This window comes from Hypomesus transpacificus, chromosome 9 (assembly GCF_021917145.1).
Source record: "Hypomesus transpacificus isolate Combined female chromosome 9, fHypTra1, whole genome shotgun sequence".
Classification (NCBI taxonomy): domain Eukaryota; kingdom Metazoa; phylum Chordata; class Actinopteri; order Osmeriformes; family Osmeridae; genus Hypomesus; species Hypomesus transpacificus.
Genome location: NC_061068.1, coordinates 18,267,141 through 18,287,371, shown reverse-complemented (window position 1 = coordinate 18,287,371; position 20,231 = coordinate 18,267,141). Strand labels below are relative to the sequence as shown.

The 20,231-nt window shown below is 43.0% G+C and overlaps 1 protein-coding gene across 1 annotated transcript; it reads right to left on the bottom strand.

Moving 5' to 3' along the window:
* Window positions 1-1,750: 1,750 nt before the first annotated feature.
* LOC124470814 (protein phosphatase 1 regulatory subunit 15B) lies at window positions 1,751-19,953 on the bottom strand. Its single transcript, XM_047024938.1, has 2 exons — window positions 17,132-19,953; window positions 1,751-4,413 (listed from the first exon to the last, which is right to left on the bottom strand). The coding sequence occupies exons 1-2, from the start codon at window positions 19,133-19,135 to the stop codon at window positions 4,213-4,215; spliced, it is 2,205 nt and encodes a 734-aa protein (XP_046880894.1). The 5' UTR covers window positions 19,136-19,953; the 3' UTR covers window positions 1,751-4,212.
* Window positions 19,954-20,231: the final 278 nt, after the last annotated feature.

Sequence of the window (20,231 nt, the reverse complement as noted above, 5' to 3'; positions counted from 1 at the left end):
CGGATACACATGAAAAAAGGGGCCTGAGGAGAGAGTTCCGGCTTCAGGGGCCTGAGGAGAGAGTTCCGGTTTAGAGGGGCCTGAGGAGGGAACACTGCAATTGGACCCTATTGGCGGGATCTCAAGCATGTGAAAAGACGCTGAGTCCTGGAGCGGGTTGCACCAACAGGATTTAGGACCAGTCGACTGGCGTAACTCAACGTTCTATGTCTAAAATGATGTTGCGCCTGTTGCACCACGCTGACTTAAGCTGCTTTTTCCCTAAGTCTAGTCCTAAATGTTACGCCCTGTGGAGAGGAGTCTTATGTTAAAACAGAACGTTTTCTGTGTTGGTTTCTATAGTAGGCTAATTTTCACAAAACCGTTGAGTGCAGCTAAAACAACAAGTAGCCTATACAATGGCGCGTCTAATTTATAGATTGTATAATGAACGCGCTTTAAGACGTGAGAGAGTAGTGCGAGACAGAACTAACCCGCTGGATATGTACAATGATGAGGAGTTATTTCAGAGGTTTCTTTTCAGTAGGGTTGAGATTTTTTCTCTAGTGGACGACGATTTGCGCTTTCAGGCAGACCGAAATGCTGCCCTGACGCCAACGTTACAGTTTTTAATTGCACTGAGGTTTTATGAAAACGGTGCATTTAAAAACACCGTGGGGGACATGATCGGCGTGCATAAATCTACAGCTCGTAGAGTTATTCGTAGGGTCTCGCTGGCACTGAGTCGCCGCCTACCGCATTATGTCAACTTGCCTAACGAGGCCGAGGCAATCGCTGTCAAGCAGCGTTTCCGCCAGGCGTCTGGCATCCCTGGTATCATCATGGTAAAAATGTATGGGTATCATGGCAACGCACGTTCCATTCTAGAATTCCACGGGCACTTTCATGAACGCGCATGTTACCACCAGTCTTAGTTAAGACTGGTCGTAAATTCAGTTGGTGCAACAGGCGTTAGATATGGGCCTAAGACCGTTCTTAACTAAGACTGACTTAGGACTTATGACAGTCTTAGCAAAGACTAGTTGGTGCAACCCACTACAGTTCATAGTCCAATTCACCGTTTACAAGCATGCAATGTCCGAATTATCAACCGACTCGGATCGAGTTATCTCAGGGTGTCGATCGGATCGTAGTTGGACCGCAATTATTCGAACAAAGGTGCTTACAAGTGATAATTCTATTTCAGTCCAAATAAGCCAGTAATTCGAATCCATGTAACCACGGTGACTGTTGAAACTGTAGACCCAGGATGTCAAACACAAACTCAACATCTAGTCATTAAGTTTCTTGAAGACTGTGATAAACTCTTTTGATAGTGCTTCTGAATAGGATAGTCCAAGGTTAGTGTATGGACCTTGCTTTAGGCATAGGAAACCAAAACAGCTTTGGGCATAGGAATCCAAAATCTTGCCACAAAGTTTGAAGCACAGAATTGTCTTGAGTAACAATTTATGCTTCAGCATGAATCAAGGCCGTAATCATAATACATATTGGGGGGGACACATCCCCCCCAATATTCAAATCTGGTCAAAATGTCCCCCCCAATATTTTGATATAGAAATATAAATGTGCTACGCTACAACAGGCAGCCACGCACGGTGTCCGGAATGATAATTTAAAAAAAATATTAGTCCCCCGCAATGTTGACTCCATGCTACGGCCTTTGCATGAATAAATCCATAGATCTAAGGCTCTTCTCCATTGTTAATGTGGCTTAATTTGAACTAAATGAACAAAGCAAGGTCCGAACAGTAATGTTTAGTTGACTTTGGTGTGGAAAAACTTTATTGGTCTGCACAGACCCCTGACCTAAACACCATCAAACACATTTAGGATGAATTGTAACGCCATCTGCAAGCCAGGTGTAATCACCCAACAGCAGTGCACAAACTCCTTAATGCTCTTGTGACTGAATGGGAAATTCCCCACACACACACCAAAATATTGTACACAGCCTTTCCTGGAGAGGCAGCTGTTATAGCCACATGGGGGGAAACTCCATATTATTGCCAATGCCTATGGATCTAGAATGGGATGTCATAAAATGTCCTTGAGGTGTAATGTCTACGTGTCCCAATACGTGTCTTTATAGTATATAGTAACTATATAATATGTATTTCGGTATTCATTTGAAGATATTCAGATGTTCAAATCCTCAAAAGAAGACAGAAACGAGTCATTTCCCAATAGTGATTTAATTCCACAGAATACTTATTCCATTTTGTGAGGCGCAGCTATCAAACAGGACAACTAACCCAATTTAAAATGTTTTTACAAAAATAAAACAATTTTGTTGTTAATTGCACTGATTAAAATAACACAAAACAATATTTATATATATGTGGATGTTGTTTAACAATCTGAGCACATCTTAGCGCCTCAGTCACATGCATCCCTCTTTTAAGCCACCTCGATATGGTAACTCCATGGCCACTACTAGTCTGTAGTAGGGGTTAATGTGGAAGAAGGGTCTAGGGCGGAGGTACTCAATAGGCGGACTCCAGTCCGGATCCGGACCCAGACACAATACAATTTGGACTTAAAACAAAATCAACTTTCTAATTTAGTCATGATCCAAGCGATTTTTCATTGGTGTGTGAATTTGCGCTATAGCCTATATATTTTTCCTACTATTTTTCTATCTTCCGTGTCCAATCCAAAAGGTCCAATCAGGAGCTGTAATAACTGTGGGCCACGCAGGTTGTGTGTGTCATCCGCAACAACGCAGGCTAACGATTTGCTAACGGTGCCCGTTTCTTCCTTAGCGAAAATCCCGACCAAAAGCTAAAAGTTTATTCCGAAAATCGCAAATTTCAGACCGAGTGGACTGACAAGTATGCATTTGTGCTGCCGGTGGGGAGCTCAAACAGATGTGTTTAATCTGCAATGAGACGGTTGCCCTTGTCAAAAGCGGTAAGGTGAAAGGTCACTATTACACAAAGCATAGACACTTGGAACAAAATTCCTACCCCCAGAACTCTGCGGTAAGGGCCAGAAGGGCCTTCCCCGTCTGCTTCCCTGGATGGCCGGGTGATAGAGCGTCTAGAAGGGACCAGGTGACAAAACGTCTAGAGGGGACCAGGTGTCGAATGTTAGAGTAACACACACTTAATCAAAACCAATACCCATAATCCTTTGCTTCAGACCAGAAATAGCACTGGTGAGGGAGGAGCTTGGTTGCGTCGGTTAAAAATACCTGGACAGCTTGAAATATAGAAGGGGAACAGACTGGTAAGGTGTGTGGTGGTAGACTGGTAAGGTGTGTTGTGGGAGACTGGTTAGATGTGTTTATACTGCTGACCCACACTTTGTGGGAGGGTGGTGCTCCTATTTCTAATACTGCTGCAGAACTGGACTAGATAGTCCAGGACCACAGCTGGCTTATCTTTGGTGTTAGCAAACAGGAGTTGGCAGAAGACCCGGTTCAATGGGCTGAACCCTTGTTATACAAAGGAAATGAGTGACGACTCTTTTTAGACTGGACGAGGTTTCTGGGTAAACCACAAGCATTTAACGACTAAATGCCTTTCCAAACGTTTGTTTCTGCGATTAAAAATAACAAAAAACTAATCGAATACAGGAGAAGGTAGTTTGTCAGTATTTTGCTGGTGAGGGTTTCCTGGAGTCTGGTCCTGTTGGAACATTACCATGAGAAGGGAAGGGGCAAGAATGTGTTATGAAACTGAAACTGCCTGTGAGCGAACATCAGATGGTATGCAGATGCTCTTGTAGCTCAGCTGCTTGCCGAGTGTGTGTGAGACAATGTATGGGTGTGAGGGAGGAATCACCAGCAGCGCTAAATTAAAAGGAGCAGACATTGGGGAAATGAAAACATTTAAACATAAAACTGTGTAGCCAGTTCTTCCTGAACAAATCAGACCATGGAGCCCATAGGGTACCTCTCTATGACTATGTCTCTTCAGAGGAACATTCCTGTTTGATTTAATGATTAGACTGGCTCATGTTATTTAGGTTAGGTTCAAACACACAACAGCAAAACAAGGTGGAGAACATGGGTTTTGTATGAGTCTGGATGAACACTGAAGTCTTTCATCTCACGAACACAAAGGGGGGGAGGGAATCTCCTCTCTGTAGTATCGATGCTGTCTGCTGTGACCCAACCAGGAGGGTCCTGAGGGCCGAATGGAGATGTAGCCCAGCTCCTCCTCTGAGCTCAAGTCAGAAGTGAAGCGGTCTGGTTCCTCCTGCTCCTCAGCTGTGCTCACACTGCTGCTGGCCCAGTCTCTGATAGGCCAGCAAGCGGGAGGCGGGCACCAACACGTGACCTATGGCCTCCTCCACTTCTTGTATGCGTCGCAGAAAGCGGCAACGGTCACGGGCCAGCTCCTCCCAGGGGCCACGCCGGTCCTCCGGGCCGCTGTAGAACTCCTCCACCTCCTCGCAGAAACGTACCTGGAGAGGCGACACCAGGGTCCAGTCACTCAAACACACTGCACAGATCCTGCTGTTAACACTACCGGAAACACTTTGCCTTCAACCGTAGCAGTTCTGCAGAGCAGCCGAGACCTGCTACAGCTTGTGCAGTTACACACAAGCATCTACTTGCACATCTTTTACTTTCATTCAAGAATGACTCAATTAGATATACACAGTAATTAGCTAATGATGTGCCTATTGGCTATTCAACCCGGTAATAGTTATGATGTATGGAAAACAAGAACACCGCTGTTATATCAAAAGCTGGCTGACCATTGTCAGTTTGCAGGTGAAGAAATTAAGTGCATAGTTGTATTGAATCCTGTGTTTTCACCAATGACCTGGGTTGGTTGACTGCAGCTTGTGTTGTACGGTCTTGAGTTTGATACTTTAAATACATTTTCTATCATAAGATGGGTTTGAGACAACAGGAAGAGCATGGCTGTGTGTTTCATGTTCAGAAAATGTTTTTCTAACAAGTCCTGAAAAATTGTAATGTAATCATCAAACAGATGAATTTTCATCTGTTTCATCCATTTACCAAGATGTTATAACGGTTTCATTAATTCACCAACAACTATGAAATTAATGTGGGGTGTAACCAAGTCCGCTCAACGCAATGGCAACGTGGCTTAATTAAAGCGAGGGTTGTTGGCTGGTGCTGAGTATGCCTGTGGAGCTCAGCAACGCTGAGGGCCCTGGATAAAGGGAACGTAATTATATGATGGCAAAAGCACTGAGACTAAACACTCAAGAGGCAGAAAGTGTACGAAAAAATGAAATGGGAAAAAAAAGTAAATCGGTGAAATTAGATTTTTCTTCCCTCAATCTTCTCCCAGGTCATTATGTCTTTTGCTAAGTAACATAAGTGGGTGTGTACTGGGGACTGTGATGCAGGAGCAGGAGGCTGGCTGGCTCAAATGACTCGGAATGACACGGCACACTCATGGATAATTCTATTTCAGTGGAAGTGAAATGCCTCATATTTCTACCAAACAGACTGCCAAATCTGGGGGGGGGGGGGGGGGGGGGGAGTTGAGCCCTGTCTAGCTTAGTTACTGCCTTCCTATATGGCTTGCCTCTCCCTCTGTCCCTATAATGTCTATGTGCACGGCTGGCTCAGAATTGTTGCTAAAGCATAGCCTTTAAAGGGGTGATTGATTGCAAAATGTATTGCCTTTAAAGGGGTGATTGATTGAATAACAACAGTTCGGTGGGTAAAATGAACATACAGTGAACCTCAAAGTCCATTAACACCTCTTTTTTTGCAAATCTCAAGATGAAAAAATTTGGCTGTAAAACGCTAGCTTTTCAACAAAGCCACCGGACTGACGTCAGTCCGGGGACCGCCTTTTTTGGCTCTGGTCTGTATCTTTGTCACGCCCCAAAATGTACATCCAGACCAGCCCACTCACTGGTGTTCTTGCCCAGTCCGAGGTAGCGTAGATCTCCGATGCTAGTTTAGCTGCGCGCTGCTCTGTGTAGCCTACTTCTAAGTAATTACAAAGAATAAAGTTTTGAAGTATTACAAGGATATTGAAAATGCACCACAGTCTTAAATGCTGTGTTCCAGGCTGTACAGGGAAGGCTAACACTTACAGTCTTCCCAAGGAGCCAAACATTCGACAGGCATGGCTGCTGTTTGCCTATGAGAAGGTCCCGGCGAAGTTCGACACTCAAATATTCATTTGCTCTGAAAATTTCACCCAAGTCAGTTTTGACAACCTTGGACATTTTCAAGCAGGATTTGCTAAGAAGCTGAACCTGGAAAAGATGTGCTGTTCCGACCGTACGCTCATTGCCACCTCAAGCTGTAAGTAGGCTACAGTTTGTCGCCAACAGTTTTTAGCAATGCTAACGTCTCCTGTATCTAGCATAGGTACAATGCTGTTTCTAAACACATCAACATACTTTACTTAGCAAATGACTCTAGCTAGGCTAGCTGTAGTCGGCATTAGAAGGGAAGCTTCCCAAAAATAGCCAGAAAAAGAATAGCAGTCTTGCCTATTGCTAACGCCTGTCTAGATTATCTATTTGAAAGAACTGGAGAAAGGCAGGCGCTAGATACAGGATACGTTAGCATTGCTAATAACTGTTACCGAAAAAATCATACTACAGCTTGCAGTTGTGATGAACGTAAGGTCGGAACGCAGCTCTTTTCAGCAACAGCTTCATAGCAAATCCTGCTTTACAGTGTCCCAGGATTTCAAAACCGTCCTTGGTGAAATGGTTTGCGCAAATGTGTCGAGGGGTCGAACTGCACAGGGATCTTCTACACTACGGTATAGACAAACATCAGCCATGCCCATCTAGTCAATGTTAGCTAGACTGTAAGCTCATCTGCTTTTTATTAACGCTGATTTGCAAGGAATGCAAGAACAGCTAGATAGCAAAAACACCTAAACTGTAGGCATGTAAACTAGTTTAGCTAGCTTGCTAATGCAAGAGCATAGGTAAAATGTGTGATGATTTAGCCTAGTTTATTGGCAATGGGGCTAACATTGTTTCATGTTCCTGACTGTTTCATTCAAATAAATAACCTGTGTTGTTATGTAAATCTACAATTCACAATGCATGTTTGTCCAGATCTTTGTCAGGTTATTTTTCAGCAAGATATCTAGAGCTAGCTAACTGAAGCTGAGTTGAATCACGATATACTTTGGTTGCTAAGCTGTAACGTTTTACCCACCGAAGTCAATCCAGTTTGCTTCGACAACAGAAGTGGAAACAACTAACGTTATCATTTCAAATGATATCTAGTCAATCTGTTGAAAACAGTGTTGTGTAGACACAATAGATTTATTTGCGCATTTTTATTTCAAGCCTCCACCTTCGGTGTGTCAGAGAGTGCTGTTGGCCGCAGGGGCGGTCTTTCCTACAGGCGGTATAGGTGATCGCCTATGGCGCCTCAGAGGGGGGCGCAAAAAAATGCGCCCAGCAAAAAGAAAATAAAGGTGCAACACTGGATTTAACCCTACTGGAGAGAGTTGTGGGAGACGACGATGATTGGTCAAAGTTGTGGGAAAACTGCGGTGATTGGTTAAAATTGCAACGTTGCGCTGAATTCGTCTGAATTGGTGCGATCGCAACATCGCGAATTCCTGGAGGGTCTGGTTAATACAGGCAGTGAAAAATAAATGTATCGTCAGCTAAGGCAGCCATTGTTTGCCAAGGCGGAGCCAGAGAGGATACCATGGGAGATTGCCTACAGTGTTGGATTTACCGCTTCGAATTGAAATTGGAGGCCATATTAGTAAAGACAAGTTTCTTAATATGTATTGTCAACATTGTCAATTAAGTTAGTAACTTTTTACTTACAAATAATTTGTTTTTGGGAGTGAAGTGAGTTATTTCAGGAAAGAATTACGTGACCGGTTTGGCCGTTTGTGACAGGCAGCTATGACAGTAGTCGCACTGTTTAGCCTCGATTTTAGCAGATTTCTGTGAAACTTGGAAAAACAACATGTACTAGCTAAATTCTGTACACTTTAAGCCAAATGTACATGCCTTGTTTGGCCAATTCGGTCGATTGTGGAAGAAAGTCGAGTGTTTTTTTGTTATGGAAAGGAGTATCCAGCCATAGCGCTAGCTACTTTTGGAGGGGAATTCAGTTTTTTCAAAATATTTCACTAATCACTAGAATGGTCATAACTTCTATATCTAAATATATTTCTAATCTGTCTTCTGTTATAAATTGCAGACAGATTTGTGGATATTCCATCTACTAGTTCCTACATCTGTAAATAAAGTGGTTAAAAATGAAGTTGTCTGATAACGTATGGTAGATGGAGAAGATTTTTGTAAAAAATGCCTGAAATCCCCTTGATAAAGGATGATTTGCCTTAAGTAATCATATATTAATTCACATCATAAAAATCCCCTAGTTCTCCTCTTCAATATGGTATAAACAGTTAAGGTGTATGATTTAATTCATAACATATGAATATCATATTTCAACAGCATATGGAATGTTCCGAATTTTGGCTTAGGCAGGAAAAGTTTGAAGCTACAGACACAGAAACGGCATGTCCTGAGGAAAGCTCATTGTGGGACTGCTCGTAGTGGCTGTAATTCTGCACTAGTTTAAATAATTTCCTAACCTAGCCTAAGCATGTTGTTTATTTTAGTGAGTGGCTTCTTCAACAATTTAACTTGTAGCGGACAATACGGGTTGCTGAAAAATTGATCTGGACCAACATGCATCTTGAATTGTAGATTTACATGACAACACAGGTTATTTATTTGAACGAAACACAGTCAGGAACATGAAATAACGTTAGCCCCATTGCCAATAAACTAGGCTAAATCATCACACATTCTACCTATGCTCTTGCGTCAGCAAGCTAAACTAGTTTACATGCCCACAGTCTATACCTTAGCGTAGAAGATCCCTGTGCATATCGACCCTCAACACATTTTCGCAATACATTTCACCAAGAACGGATTTAAACCTAGGACAATGTAAAGCAGGATTTGCTATGAGGCTGTTGCTGAAAAGAGGTGCGTTATGACCTTATGTTCATCACAACCGCAAGCTGTAGTATGATTTTGTTGGTACCAGTTATTATCAATGCTAACGTATCCTGTTTCTAGCACCTGCCTTTCTCCAGTTCTTTCAAATAGTTAATATAGACAGGTGTTAGCAATAGGCTAGACTGCTATTCGTTTTCTGGCTATTTTTCGTAAGCTTTTCTTCTAGGGAGTCAAGTGGCTGAGCGGTTAGGGGATAGGGCTAGTAATCTGAAAGTCGCCAGTTCGATTCCCGGCCAGGCCAAATGACGTTGTGTATCCTGTTTCTAGCACCTGCCTTTCTCCAGTTCTTTCAAATAGTTAATCTAGACAGGCTTTAGCAATAGGCTGGACTGCTATTCTTTTTCATTCAAAACTGTCTTCGGTGAAACGGTTCGAGCAAATGAATAAATGAGTGTCAAACTTCACAGGGATTGTGGTAGAAATGTTGGTCATATGCATAGATTAGGGCTGTCCCCGACTAAGATTTTCTTTGGTCGACCAAAACTCGACTAAGACGTCTGAAAATCGACTCATCGAACTTTGAAATGCTTAAAAAAAAAATACAAAAACGTACAAACATTTTCGCCATCTACCTCAATGGCTGCTGGACATTGCAGATTCAGCCGCTAATAGCCTACTAATAATAAGACTTGTATCACCAGTCCTGTTGTAACCGAATGCCGATGGTATTTAGTATCTCTTACAATGTACTACAAATTAAAAATATTGTTTGTTTAACATGCAAATAATCAGAGCGCGCTTATCACTGCCTGAAAACTTGCAGCATGTGAACTTAAGTAGAAGCTGAGTGGGGAACGTTGCAACAGAGAAAGATGTTGTCTTGGCCGGAGAAGATAATGTCATTCGATTTGGATGTGATTCTTATAATAGGCATATTCCTTTTTCAACCCAGCACGTTAGTATGAGTGAAGTAGGGCTAGACCAATTTACGTTTTTCAGGTGGTAGGATACATTATTTTCGACGTTGAACTATGAAAAATAAACCGTTGTTGGCAGAGTTTGCATTCAACGTTTTTTGAGTCACCCGGTACTTTGTAAATATACGTTAATGAAATGCCGCCATAGCACAGATGTCTTTGCCATTTTGACTAATAACACCGACAAAGTAGGCTATGGCAGAGTTTGTAGTTCTGCAGCCAATTGTGCTTGTGCAAAATACCAAACCAAAACAAAGCGCAGATTAACGAAAGGGAAAACAGTAACACCTTTTCTTTTAAATTATATATTTTTAGAGTTGGTTTATTTGTCTTAAATAATATAATCTACAATTTCTGTTGAACATTTCGTTAATTGAGCAATGATGAAACAAGCGGGAATCAGATCTCACACTGTCATATGGCACCTCGACTAAAACAATCTTAGTCGACCAAGAGCATATCGACCAGAAAATTGACTAGTCGACCAAGTGGGGACAGCCCTAGCATAGATGTATGTGTATGAAATCTATAAGCTTCTATGTTCATTGGTAAGAGACAGGAAGGGAAGATAATTAAGTTGAGTTCAAAGGAATGTGAGGTGCTGATGGCCCTGTGGGCAGCTTGCCCTGGGGGATGGGTGAAGCATCTTATATGGCCTTCTGTCCTCTGGTCAGTGTAAGGGGTCAATGAGGCAGTTGCTCTGAACTTCGGCTAGAGAAGGACTGTGTCCCGTTTCATTGTTTATGTTAATTAAAAGTATTGTTTGAAGATGACCACACAAAGGACATTTGGCTGGCCAACTCCTAGGGTTTTATTATCTACTGCCCTGGAGAGAGGTGCCACATCAAAGAACTTTGGGACACTTGGTATGGAGATGTATTGTTTCAAGCTGTCACTGACTTGAGTGACCCAATCACAGAGTTTGCTACATTGATTGATTGACCTTATAGAATGCCATTTGATCTACAGTTTATATAAGGCAGTGCATGTGTGATAGTTCTCTATCACTCTTGCGAACGATTTGTGACTAGCGCACCCTTCGTAATGACTGATCAGCAAAGCTTTGTTTAATCATATGTAATTGTATAATCTAAATAAATTGTATTGAAACCGCCATCTTCGACTATTCAAATCTACAAAGTCCAGCTAGAATTTTCTTTCACAGGATCTTCTCAGACAAACATCAGCCATGCCCGTCGAATGTTTGGTTCCGTGGGAAGACTATGACTGTCAGCATTCCCTGTACAGCCTGGAACACTGCATTTACGACCGTGGTCCATTTTCAATATCCTCAGAAAAACTTGGAAAACTTCTTTCAGTTCCCGTGGAAGTAGGCTACACAGAGCCGTGCGCAGATAAACTAGTGTCTGAGATCTACGCGACCTGCATTTGTGTTCCTGGGCCAGAACACCGGTGGGCTGGTCTGTAGGCAAATGTTGGGCGTGACAAAGAGCCAAAAAAGGTGGAGCCCCGTTCGGACGTCACAGCGGGGGACTTTTTCGAAACCTATCGTTTCACAGCAGCAGTTACAAATTGTGAGATTTTTAAACATATGTTGTCATTTGTAGTGTTATTATTATTGTTATAAAATGTCATTGCGGAGCTCTGTTGCGCTGTTCGCGGCTTTACTAGCTAACAACCAGATTTAGCTAAATCTGTGGCTTCAAGGACAGTGTGTTGAACACACACCCACGACAACAAGAGGATTGTTCTTGTGACAAACGGTACAGTTTCCATCGCTTGCCAACAGATGAGGACTACAAAAGAATGTAGCTGAAAAACCTAGCCTTGAAGTAGTAGTGTTTTGGGTGGTCTCTTCAAAGCTAGTATGTGTACTCATTTCATGGACAAAAAGCCGACGGAGGAAATCCGCATCATACTTTGTGTTTGGGCAACGAAAGACCTCCACAATTTAGTTGCAGTTCTGCCAGTAAAGGTGGGATGCAAGTGTTCATATAGGAATTTTTGTGGGTTAGTAGTGTGCTGGTCCAGCAACACATGAGCACCCAGCCGTTTCTATTTCACCTGACAATGAAACTAAAACCCAGGACCGGTGTTGTGGGACTTGTGGCTCTATGTCTGCTTTAAGGTAGACAAGGTTGTGTCCCACCTTTATTAAAACGCGACCAACTTTATTGCTGTGGAGGTAGCTAGCTACTGATAAGACTCAGAGCTTTTCAGGTTATTAATCGCTTCACCGTACGTAGCAACACAGTAAATAAAGTAGCTAAATATGCTAGTGTACGTTATTTGAGGCCACTTTTTCAGGTCGGCCTCCCATCTCTCGATAGCAGAAGGCAGAGGTATGATCAAATTGTCCCGTTTCAGGTGTAACAGGCTGTGTTCCCCCATATTTTATTTCGCATAAGAATTAGCTTACCGCAATGACTGTTTATGAGCCTTACCATGACAATCGCCGGCTCCGGAAGTCGCGCCCATAATTCAGGAAATGGATGATGGGAGCTAGGAATAAGGTGGATAGCCTAAACATATCTTCAACGATTTACATCTTCTCGAGTGATACTGACATTTCAAGTAGCCTTATTGTCTTTCCGTAACTGTCTTTGCCATAACCTCGATCCCCGCTCCATGTTTGTAATATTTACTTCCTACTAGAGGTAACTCGAAAGTGCGCAAGGGACTCGATTGGTTTAGGCATTTAAGGCGGCGCTCTCTAATTTGCTCGTGCTATCTGTCGGATCAAGCTGAGGTAGAGTTGACAGCTTCGATCGAAGATGTCTTAAAGGCGTCATTGACTGTTTTTGGGGTATTTCACTGTTTATTTGTAACTAGGGATGGGACTTTACAGGAGTTTTCATGTTCGACTATTAATAACGTTCTAGAACAATTAATCGATTATTTGCTAAGGCATGACGTCATACAGGTTGCGATTGCAACGCATCACTGCTTGGCTGCAGCAGAGACCTTTGAAAAATGAATAAATAATAAAGACTTGAATCCATCCTTTTAAACGTCAGGCTTCTCAACCCTGGCGGAAGCCTAACTATTTGACAATTGAGTTTTAACTTGACCTACGTTACCTAACGTAAAACTATGAGCAAAGTTGACTGGTCATCAGACACAAATACACAAGAATAATAACAAAACATGTCTTAATGCCATATTAAATAATTGTTTTAAACTGACAGTCGTGGCAACTTATTAGCAAGATATAGGCTATAGCTACCTTACAAGCTATCCTACTTTCGTTAGCTCGCTTGTCATCCGTCCTCTGAGCTAAAGTAGCCTGAATGGTTTGCTGCTGGAGACCTCCGCTGGTGCTGGCTTCGCTGGAATTTACGTTTGGATTTATATTTGTTAAATGATATATTAGAGGAGACGTTGTACTATGGTAAGTAAATACAGCGTCACAGGAACTGCAGTTGACTATCTTTTCTTGAGAAATGGTCCCAAACTGCACTTCTCCTAGCCCGCTTCATCTTTGCTCGTCTGCTGTAGGAAGTCGCACTCGCGCAAAACACCGGAATATGTTGTTCTCTTAATGCGCGGCAATACAACGATTATTCATTAGCCTTGGATTTTTATTCGAATGAATTCCTTAATGACAATTAATCGATTATTCATTACCAACCCTATTTGTAACTCAATGTTTTTAATTTCAGTGCTAAATAATAGTTTAAAATCACTATTCATGTAGGTGTTTTATGTAATTTGCAGAGGACTGGTCCAGACACGTCACATCCATGAATTTCAAAAGTCATATCCGAAATGCTGGGTTTCCAAAAAAGACAATTATTTTCAAAAATACTTTTTTTCTGTTCATTACTCACAATCATTTGTAAGACTGTGTGAGAGTATTCACAGCTAAAGATGATCGGTGACCATTCTGAACTTTTATAATAGTAATTTGACAACAACTCCATCTAAAAAAAGATAAGGGGTCCTTATTTTGCACCCAGCGCAATTAACTTTGTACACCGACGCAAGTATCATTCTTATTTTGCACTCAACGCAAAGCGAACTTTTCCCTTAACAGACGCAAGTCAGTAAATTAGGGAATTAATTTGCGCTCCTTGGGGCGGTTCAGCAAAAAGAGGGGGCGTGTTCCAGCGCAAATGTTCCTTGGTGTTATTTTGCAGTTTGTGAAAACAATTCCCCCACAGACCAGGAAAAACTTGGTCTAAAGTCAATTGCGCGTTATTCAGATGCCATTTCAAGGGCGCATGCTTGGCCCGTGCGCACTACTGGTGAGACCAGCCTCCTTTTCCTGCAAGCTACGTTACATTGTTTTGCTTTATTGTATGGCTGTGTTACATTTCTTCCATGTCAATGATTAAAAAGAGTTTCATGAGGAATCTCTGTATGTAGGGGTGGGCGATACGGCCAAAATCTTCTATCACGGTATGAGTAATTTTATATCACGGTACTGCATGTATTACCTGGTACTACAAGACGTTACTGGATATTATTTAAAGGCAACGACAGTACGAGCGTTCCGATTGGCTGATGCGCAGTCATGCCATCAGCGTGGTGACCTACTCGCTCAATACGGATCCGTAATGCCCTTTCGACGAAGATTTCAAAATAAGCGAAAGCGATCAGTCTGAGTTTTACTATCCATATCCAACTTCAGTTTCGGTGTATCAACCTCGTTAAAGTTTGGTCGATACCTTTAAGCCTCAGTTTGATATTTCCCGGCATGACCTCACTCTCAGTTAGTAAGTATAGTTAGCCTTCACTAGTCATTCTAGATCAAAAATGCTAGCAACGCCACCAGTGTAATTTCACTACAATAATTTTACAGCACGAGACATAAAACTTGAACAACAAATCGAATTGGTTACCTGCAGAATGGGTCATCAAATATATAATAATTAGCATCGGCATGAATGTGGTCCGCCTACACAAAATACACTCAACATCGAAAATTCCGTCAGACCAACGCAAATGTGCTTCGAGGTCAAACGAAAATAGCAAATCAATTCTAAATGTCGCAAGCATGTGATTTATATGATGGCTTATATACAATACAACAACCAGACATTTAATTGGCTTTAATTGAAATTTAAGTATACCGCAGTTGAAACGGTATAGCCAAATCTCTCATGGTAGACATTTCTTCAGTTGCACGGTATATACCGTCATACCGCCCAGCCCTATCTGTATGCGAACATGATTTGTAACAATTATGGCAATTTCCGATATAATAGCAATCCGCAAGGAAACAAACGTGCCTGCTCTTAGAGGGAATGTGAGATGTTGTTCTGATTGGTTTATTGCACGTTCTTATTTTGGATGGTACGTTTTTTTTTTTTTTTTTTTTTTTAATCGAGACAATTTTTGAAAATTCCATGAATTTTTTTCCGAAGGGAAGATACCTTTTGGCCGAATCCCAATACTCCCCCTTACCCCTTCCCCTCACCCCTTCCCCTTAGTTTTGCGCGTTCCCGTGAGAGCTAGTGGTGTCCCAATACTCTTTTGGAGCTAGGGGAAGGGCTAAGACTAAGGGGTATACACCCCTTAAAACCAAGTAAGATCGGGAGCTTACTTGAAACCTAGGGCTATGTGAAAACTGCGCGACTGGCAACCAAATCATCCAGAGAGTCTGATAAATGTTATGTTATCGGCTTAATTAATTGATAAAACAATTATGACAGTCTTGTTTTGTGTTATATACAGTCATGAACATATATATTTGCAACCATTTTCCTAATTGAAACGTTTCTAAAAATCGCTAGTTTGGTACGTTAATGTTACAGTTCTGAATTGCACTACAGTCCCGCATTTCTTTGACTAGCATGTCTACAGTTCTAAGTAAACTCCATTAGCAGCGAATTTCGTTTAATATCAGTGCATAACGCTACTTGCTTTGGAGATATCGATATGTGCTAGATGACGTACCTGTAACCAAGTGGCGTCCCATTTCCTAGGGCTATGTAGCCCTTACCCCTTACTTTCGAGGGCCAAGGGGAAGGGGTAAGTTAAGGGGAAGGAGTAAGGGGAAGGGGTAAGGGGGAGTATTGGGATTCGGCCTTAAACTCTGATGTGAAAACGTTAGCTACCTTAGCTAGCTAGCTACTGGCAAGTAGCTTACATTAGCTAACGACGTTAGCTACCAACTGAAGGTTGTCAGCGCAAGCTAGTAAATGTTAGCCAGAGCCTCATTATGGCTCTGATGTTAGCTCTAGCTACTGTACACTCACATAACGGTTCCCATTCAGCACACCAGCATGACAGTAACAACCTATAGACAACGAGCCTCTCATCGTCAAATAAAAATCCCAGGGTATTACATTTTTTTTATTTGCGAACTTGCTGTTAGATACTTTGAAGGTGTAACTAGTACTACTGGTGCAAGTTCAGGATTGTATGCCGCACAATACGCAGAATATGAGGTGCTGCGAGATGATGTCATTAGAAATATCACAGCACCTGCAATTGTGCTTCGCGGCAGTCGTGTCTACTATAAGTTTGTTGAGGTATACCAGTAGTCATGGCATGTTTGTTATTTCCAAGCTACAGGCATTGAAGTATTTTCCTAGCAATGCTTTGGTAGTGGTTGTCATGTTGACTGTAAGCTGTTTTAGGAAAAGTGATAGTACTACTACTATGTTTTTAACTAGACAGCCTCTTTTTTCATTTTGTAATAATTATGTATTTCTAGTGGTTTTCATGTTATGTTGCAGTCATGTTGACTGTAACTTTCTGAGGAAAAGTACTACCATATATTTGTAACCAGACAGACTCTTTTTTGAAATTTTCTAACAATGATTAAGTATTTCCAAACTACAAGTGTTGAAGTTTATCCTAGCAATGGTATATTGTAATGCAATGCAATGTTTGTGATGTTGTTGGCCAACTAATTATTAGGCTATTTTTTTTTATTGTGAAATATTGTTCCAGGTAGTCTAGTAACTTTAGCTAGAGCTAGATCTGTAGACTACTCAAGCTAGCTAGACTAGCGAACTCAGTTAATATACCAGTAACGTAACTTCAGTAAAGAAAATACATTCCAAAAATGTTTAGGCTACTTAAGCTAGGTAGCCTATGTGTTCAAATATTGTTGATTGTATTGTCAGATAAGTTTGACTACAACGTTTTCTCCCAGAAGAGACAGATGCCTGATTGCTTCAATGAAGAAGATAGCACTAGTACATTATAATTCAGATAGCAGCCCCCCCCCCTAAAAAAATAAACACTATGACACTTCTCTCTTTTGCTCTGGATATGAGGTTCATGGTGCAGCCTGAGTATGTGTATCAATGCCATCAGACCATACTGACCTTCTTCATAGCCACACAGCAGGGGCTGGTGATGGTGGTGGCTGGGAGTGTGTTGTCCAGGGTCTCAGAGAAGCCGCTGTCCAGTCTCTCCTCAGCCTCGCTAGTCTTGTCCTGAGGCGATGAAGAAGGGCCATGACGGTGACCCACCCGGGCCTTCCTGCCCTGGCCCCCTTCCCCCTGGCGAGGCACTTGAGTCCTGAGGGGGGCCTGGAAGTTCAGGGGGCTGTAGGGGTCCGAGGAGGCGGTGAAGGAGTTCCACAGATGAAGACTCTCGGCATCGTCCATCTCGCTGGCACTGGACTCATCCCAGGACTCCAGAGGTGCTGGGGATGGGGGGGAGAAGGAGGAGGACAGGGGCGAGGGGGAGAGGGGCTGGTTGAGGGATGAGGCATGAGCCAAGCAGGTAGCGCTGCTGGAGGTCGAGGGGGGGACCGTCCTAGGTGGGCTGGCAGCGGTAGTTCTGATGGTGGCTGTGAAGTTGTGGAGGTTGTAGGGGTCTTTGTTTTGGCACAGCGAGTTCCACAGGCGCTCGGCTTCCGCCTGCTCCGAGTCAGATTCATTGTCTTGATCGTCATCTTTGTTGTCTAGTCCCTCTGAGTCCGATGAGTCAGAACAGCCCTCGCTGTCAAAACCATCGTCGTCCTCTTCATCTTCGCTGAGAGAGTCATCTGATTGGCTGTCGTCGCTACAGGTGCTGCCCATAATGTAGGCAATGGCCCTGTTCTGGCAGGTGGGGGTTGAGAGGGGACAGGCATGGGGGCCTGCTGGGTACAGAGGTTCCTCCTCATTTTCTGATTCAGAGAGGTCGGAGTTCACCCTCTCCTGCTCCTCTTCTCCTCCGTCCATGTCACCAGATGCTGCAGTTTCTCCCTGCTCCTCCCTTTCTCTCTCACCTGCACTCATCGTAGCAGAGCTAATACTGTCTCCATTCATCTTTGCCATGTAAAGTCGACTGGTTGTGTGCTCTTCTTCCAGACTAGAATAGCCATTATCTTGGTCAGGGGTCAGAACTGCCACCTCACTGCAGGCAGTGGCAGCACCGGCGCTAACAAGGTGGCTACTGATGGCGGTAGCTGGCCAGTGTTCTAATGGGAGACCTTGTGAGCTCTGGAGCGATTCAGGACGGGTTGTTTGAAGGTTGCCATTGTACGGAAGTTCCTCTTTGTGGCGCGGAGGTCCAGCGCTTTCGCCGTGTATTGATTCAACATTATGCCACTGGGCAAACAGCTCCGTTGGCTTGGCAACAGCAGTCTTTGTGCCCATCTCCGACTGAATATAATGCTTGCTGCTGTGTTGAGGGCTGGTTCCCGTCTTCTCTTTACTCCAAGACAAATTTGAAAACCAACTTTGAGACTTATCTTCGCTGCCCCAAAACCCGCCCCACCAGTTGCTGGTACTCTTTGACGTTGAAGTCACTGCGGACGACCAAGTTTCCCTGCCGATTAATTGCCCTGTTTCGGCGTGTCTCATTTCCTGAGCCGACGCTGTATTCAACCCAACTTGACTTAGCAAACTCCGTACGGTTCCCAAATACCCAACAGAAGTTTGTGGTTGAATGTTAAAATTATTTTCTGGAGCATTTTCGATCCCCCACTCGCTCAAAGAATCGGCAGTTAACCAATTGAATGTGCATGCACAGTCTGATTGTAGCCCTGCGGAACACTCGTGCTGACAACGCAGGTAAGCCATGTGAGTTGAATGCTGAGTTGCGGGGATAATGTTGTCTAGCTGTCCTAAAAATACACTTTCAGCGTCAACTAGGTTCTGCCTAAACTTTCCACTAGGAAACCCTGAAATACAGTCTGAAAGGGCAGGGGTACGAGTGCGCCCGGGTAAAACCTTTTGAAGCAATGACAGTGCGGGCCTAGAGACCACAGAGAACATGCTAACCCACGAGCTACCCTGGCTGTCTTGCCCGAGAGAGGCCACATCAAGACCGGTGGGAGAGACAGGAGGCGTCTTCGCTCCTAAGAAGTGTTCCTCGTGATTCGCGTTCTTAAACATTTTGAACACTATCAAATACTACATATGTATCCAACACAAAATTGTGCAATAAATATTGAGATGTGCGTAATACAACTTCTCCTAAAGGTGACACATTCACTACCCAATGGAAATAGGCACTCGGTGCTAAATGCTATGCTAATTTGACAGCTGTTTGACAGCAATTTGACAGGCTTGGACAGCGCGGATTTTTTGTCCCGTTCCCTTGCAAGCTTGCAAATGCACAGCTACTAAAACGGTTCAGTTCAATGCACTAGTCCCTAGTTACTTGTGTAGTAGACCTGTAAGCCATATTCCTTAAACCGAATGGCTAACATACCGGCAGTTTCTCCTTGAGATCCAGTGAATAGCATCGGCCATATTGTCCGCGACTCTCGCGGCGCTCATAGTGGTACCGGGGGCATTTTGCTGAGAATGGTGATTCGACTTCTTACGGGCAGTAAGCTTCGTAGAAACGGGTGTTGTGAAGAGAGGAAATAAGTTACATCCTTCGAAATCCTGGTCAAACGTTGCCATTTTGTCTTCAAGGTGAACAAAAATGGTTAACCAGAAAAACCTTCCCACACGGTGAAGCTCGCCTTAGCTTATCAATAAATACGAATACTGAAATTCGGCTTCTACAACCTTTCAAAAAGACTACAAATGCAAAAGTCATGTAGTCCGTTAAAATGACTGATATTAAACGATCGCAAGGATAAATAGAACTAGCTTAAAAGGCTAGTGAAAATAACTAAGGTTCCCTCAATTTGAGTCGTTGTGTTTCCTTCTACGGTACGAGTCGGTTAGTCTCGTTTTGCAAGAGGAGGATTTCATCAGAAACTCAAGGGAGCGTTGTCAAAGAGTTGGCTGTTGCGGACATAACTTGTGCTAGGGGGCGTCGTTTTTTATAATCTGGACAAAAACGTGTTCCTGTTATGTGATAGAAGTGAATTCAATGTCCGGACTGGACCCTTGAGTCACTGTAAAGGAACATTTTCGACATGTGTTTATCAGTGTGTGCTTTCCCATTTAAAAGAAATACCATATCTTTGGACAAATTGTCACCACAATCAGTAAAGTCCCTAACACCAGATACTGTCCTTTAATCCTCAAAAAA

What these genes read in the sequence shown, in the direction of transcription:
- LOC124470814 (XM_047024938.1), bottom strand. Translation starts at nt 19,135, where the DNA reads ATGTTTAAGAACGCGAATCACGAGGAACACTTCTTAGGAGCGAAGACG. An exon ending in GCTGTGTGGCTATGAAGAAG is followed by an intron (nt 4,414 to 17,131) that starts GTCAGTATGGTC and finishes TCGCCTCTCCAG; the next exon opens with GTACGTTTCTGCGAGGAGGT.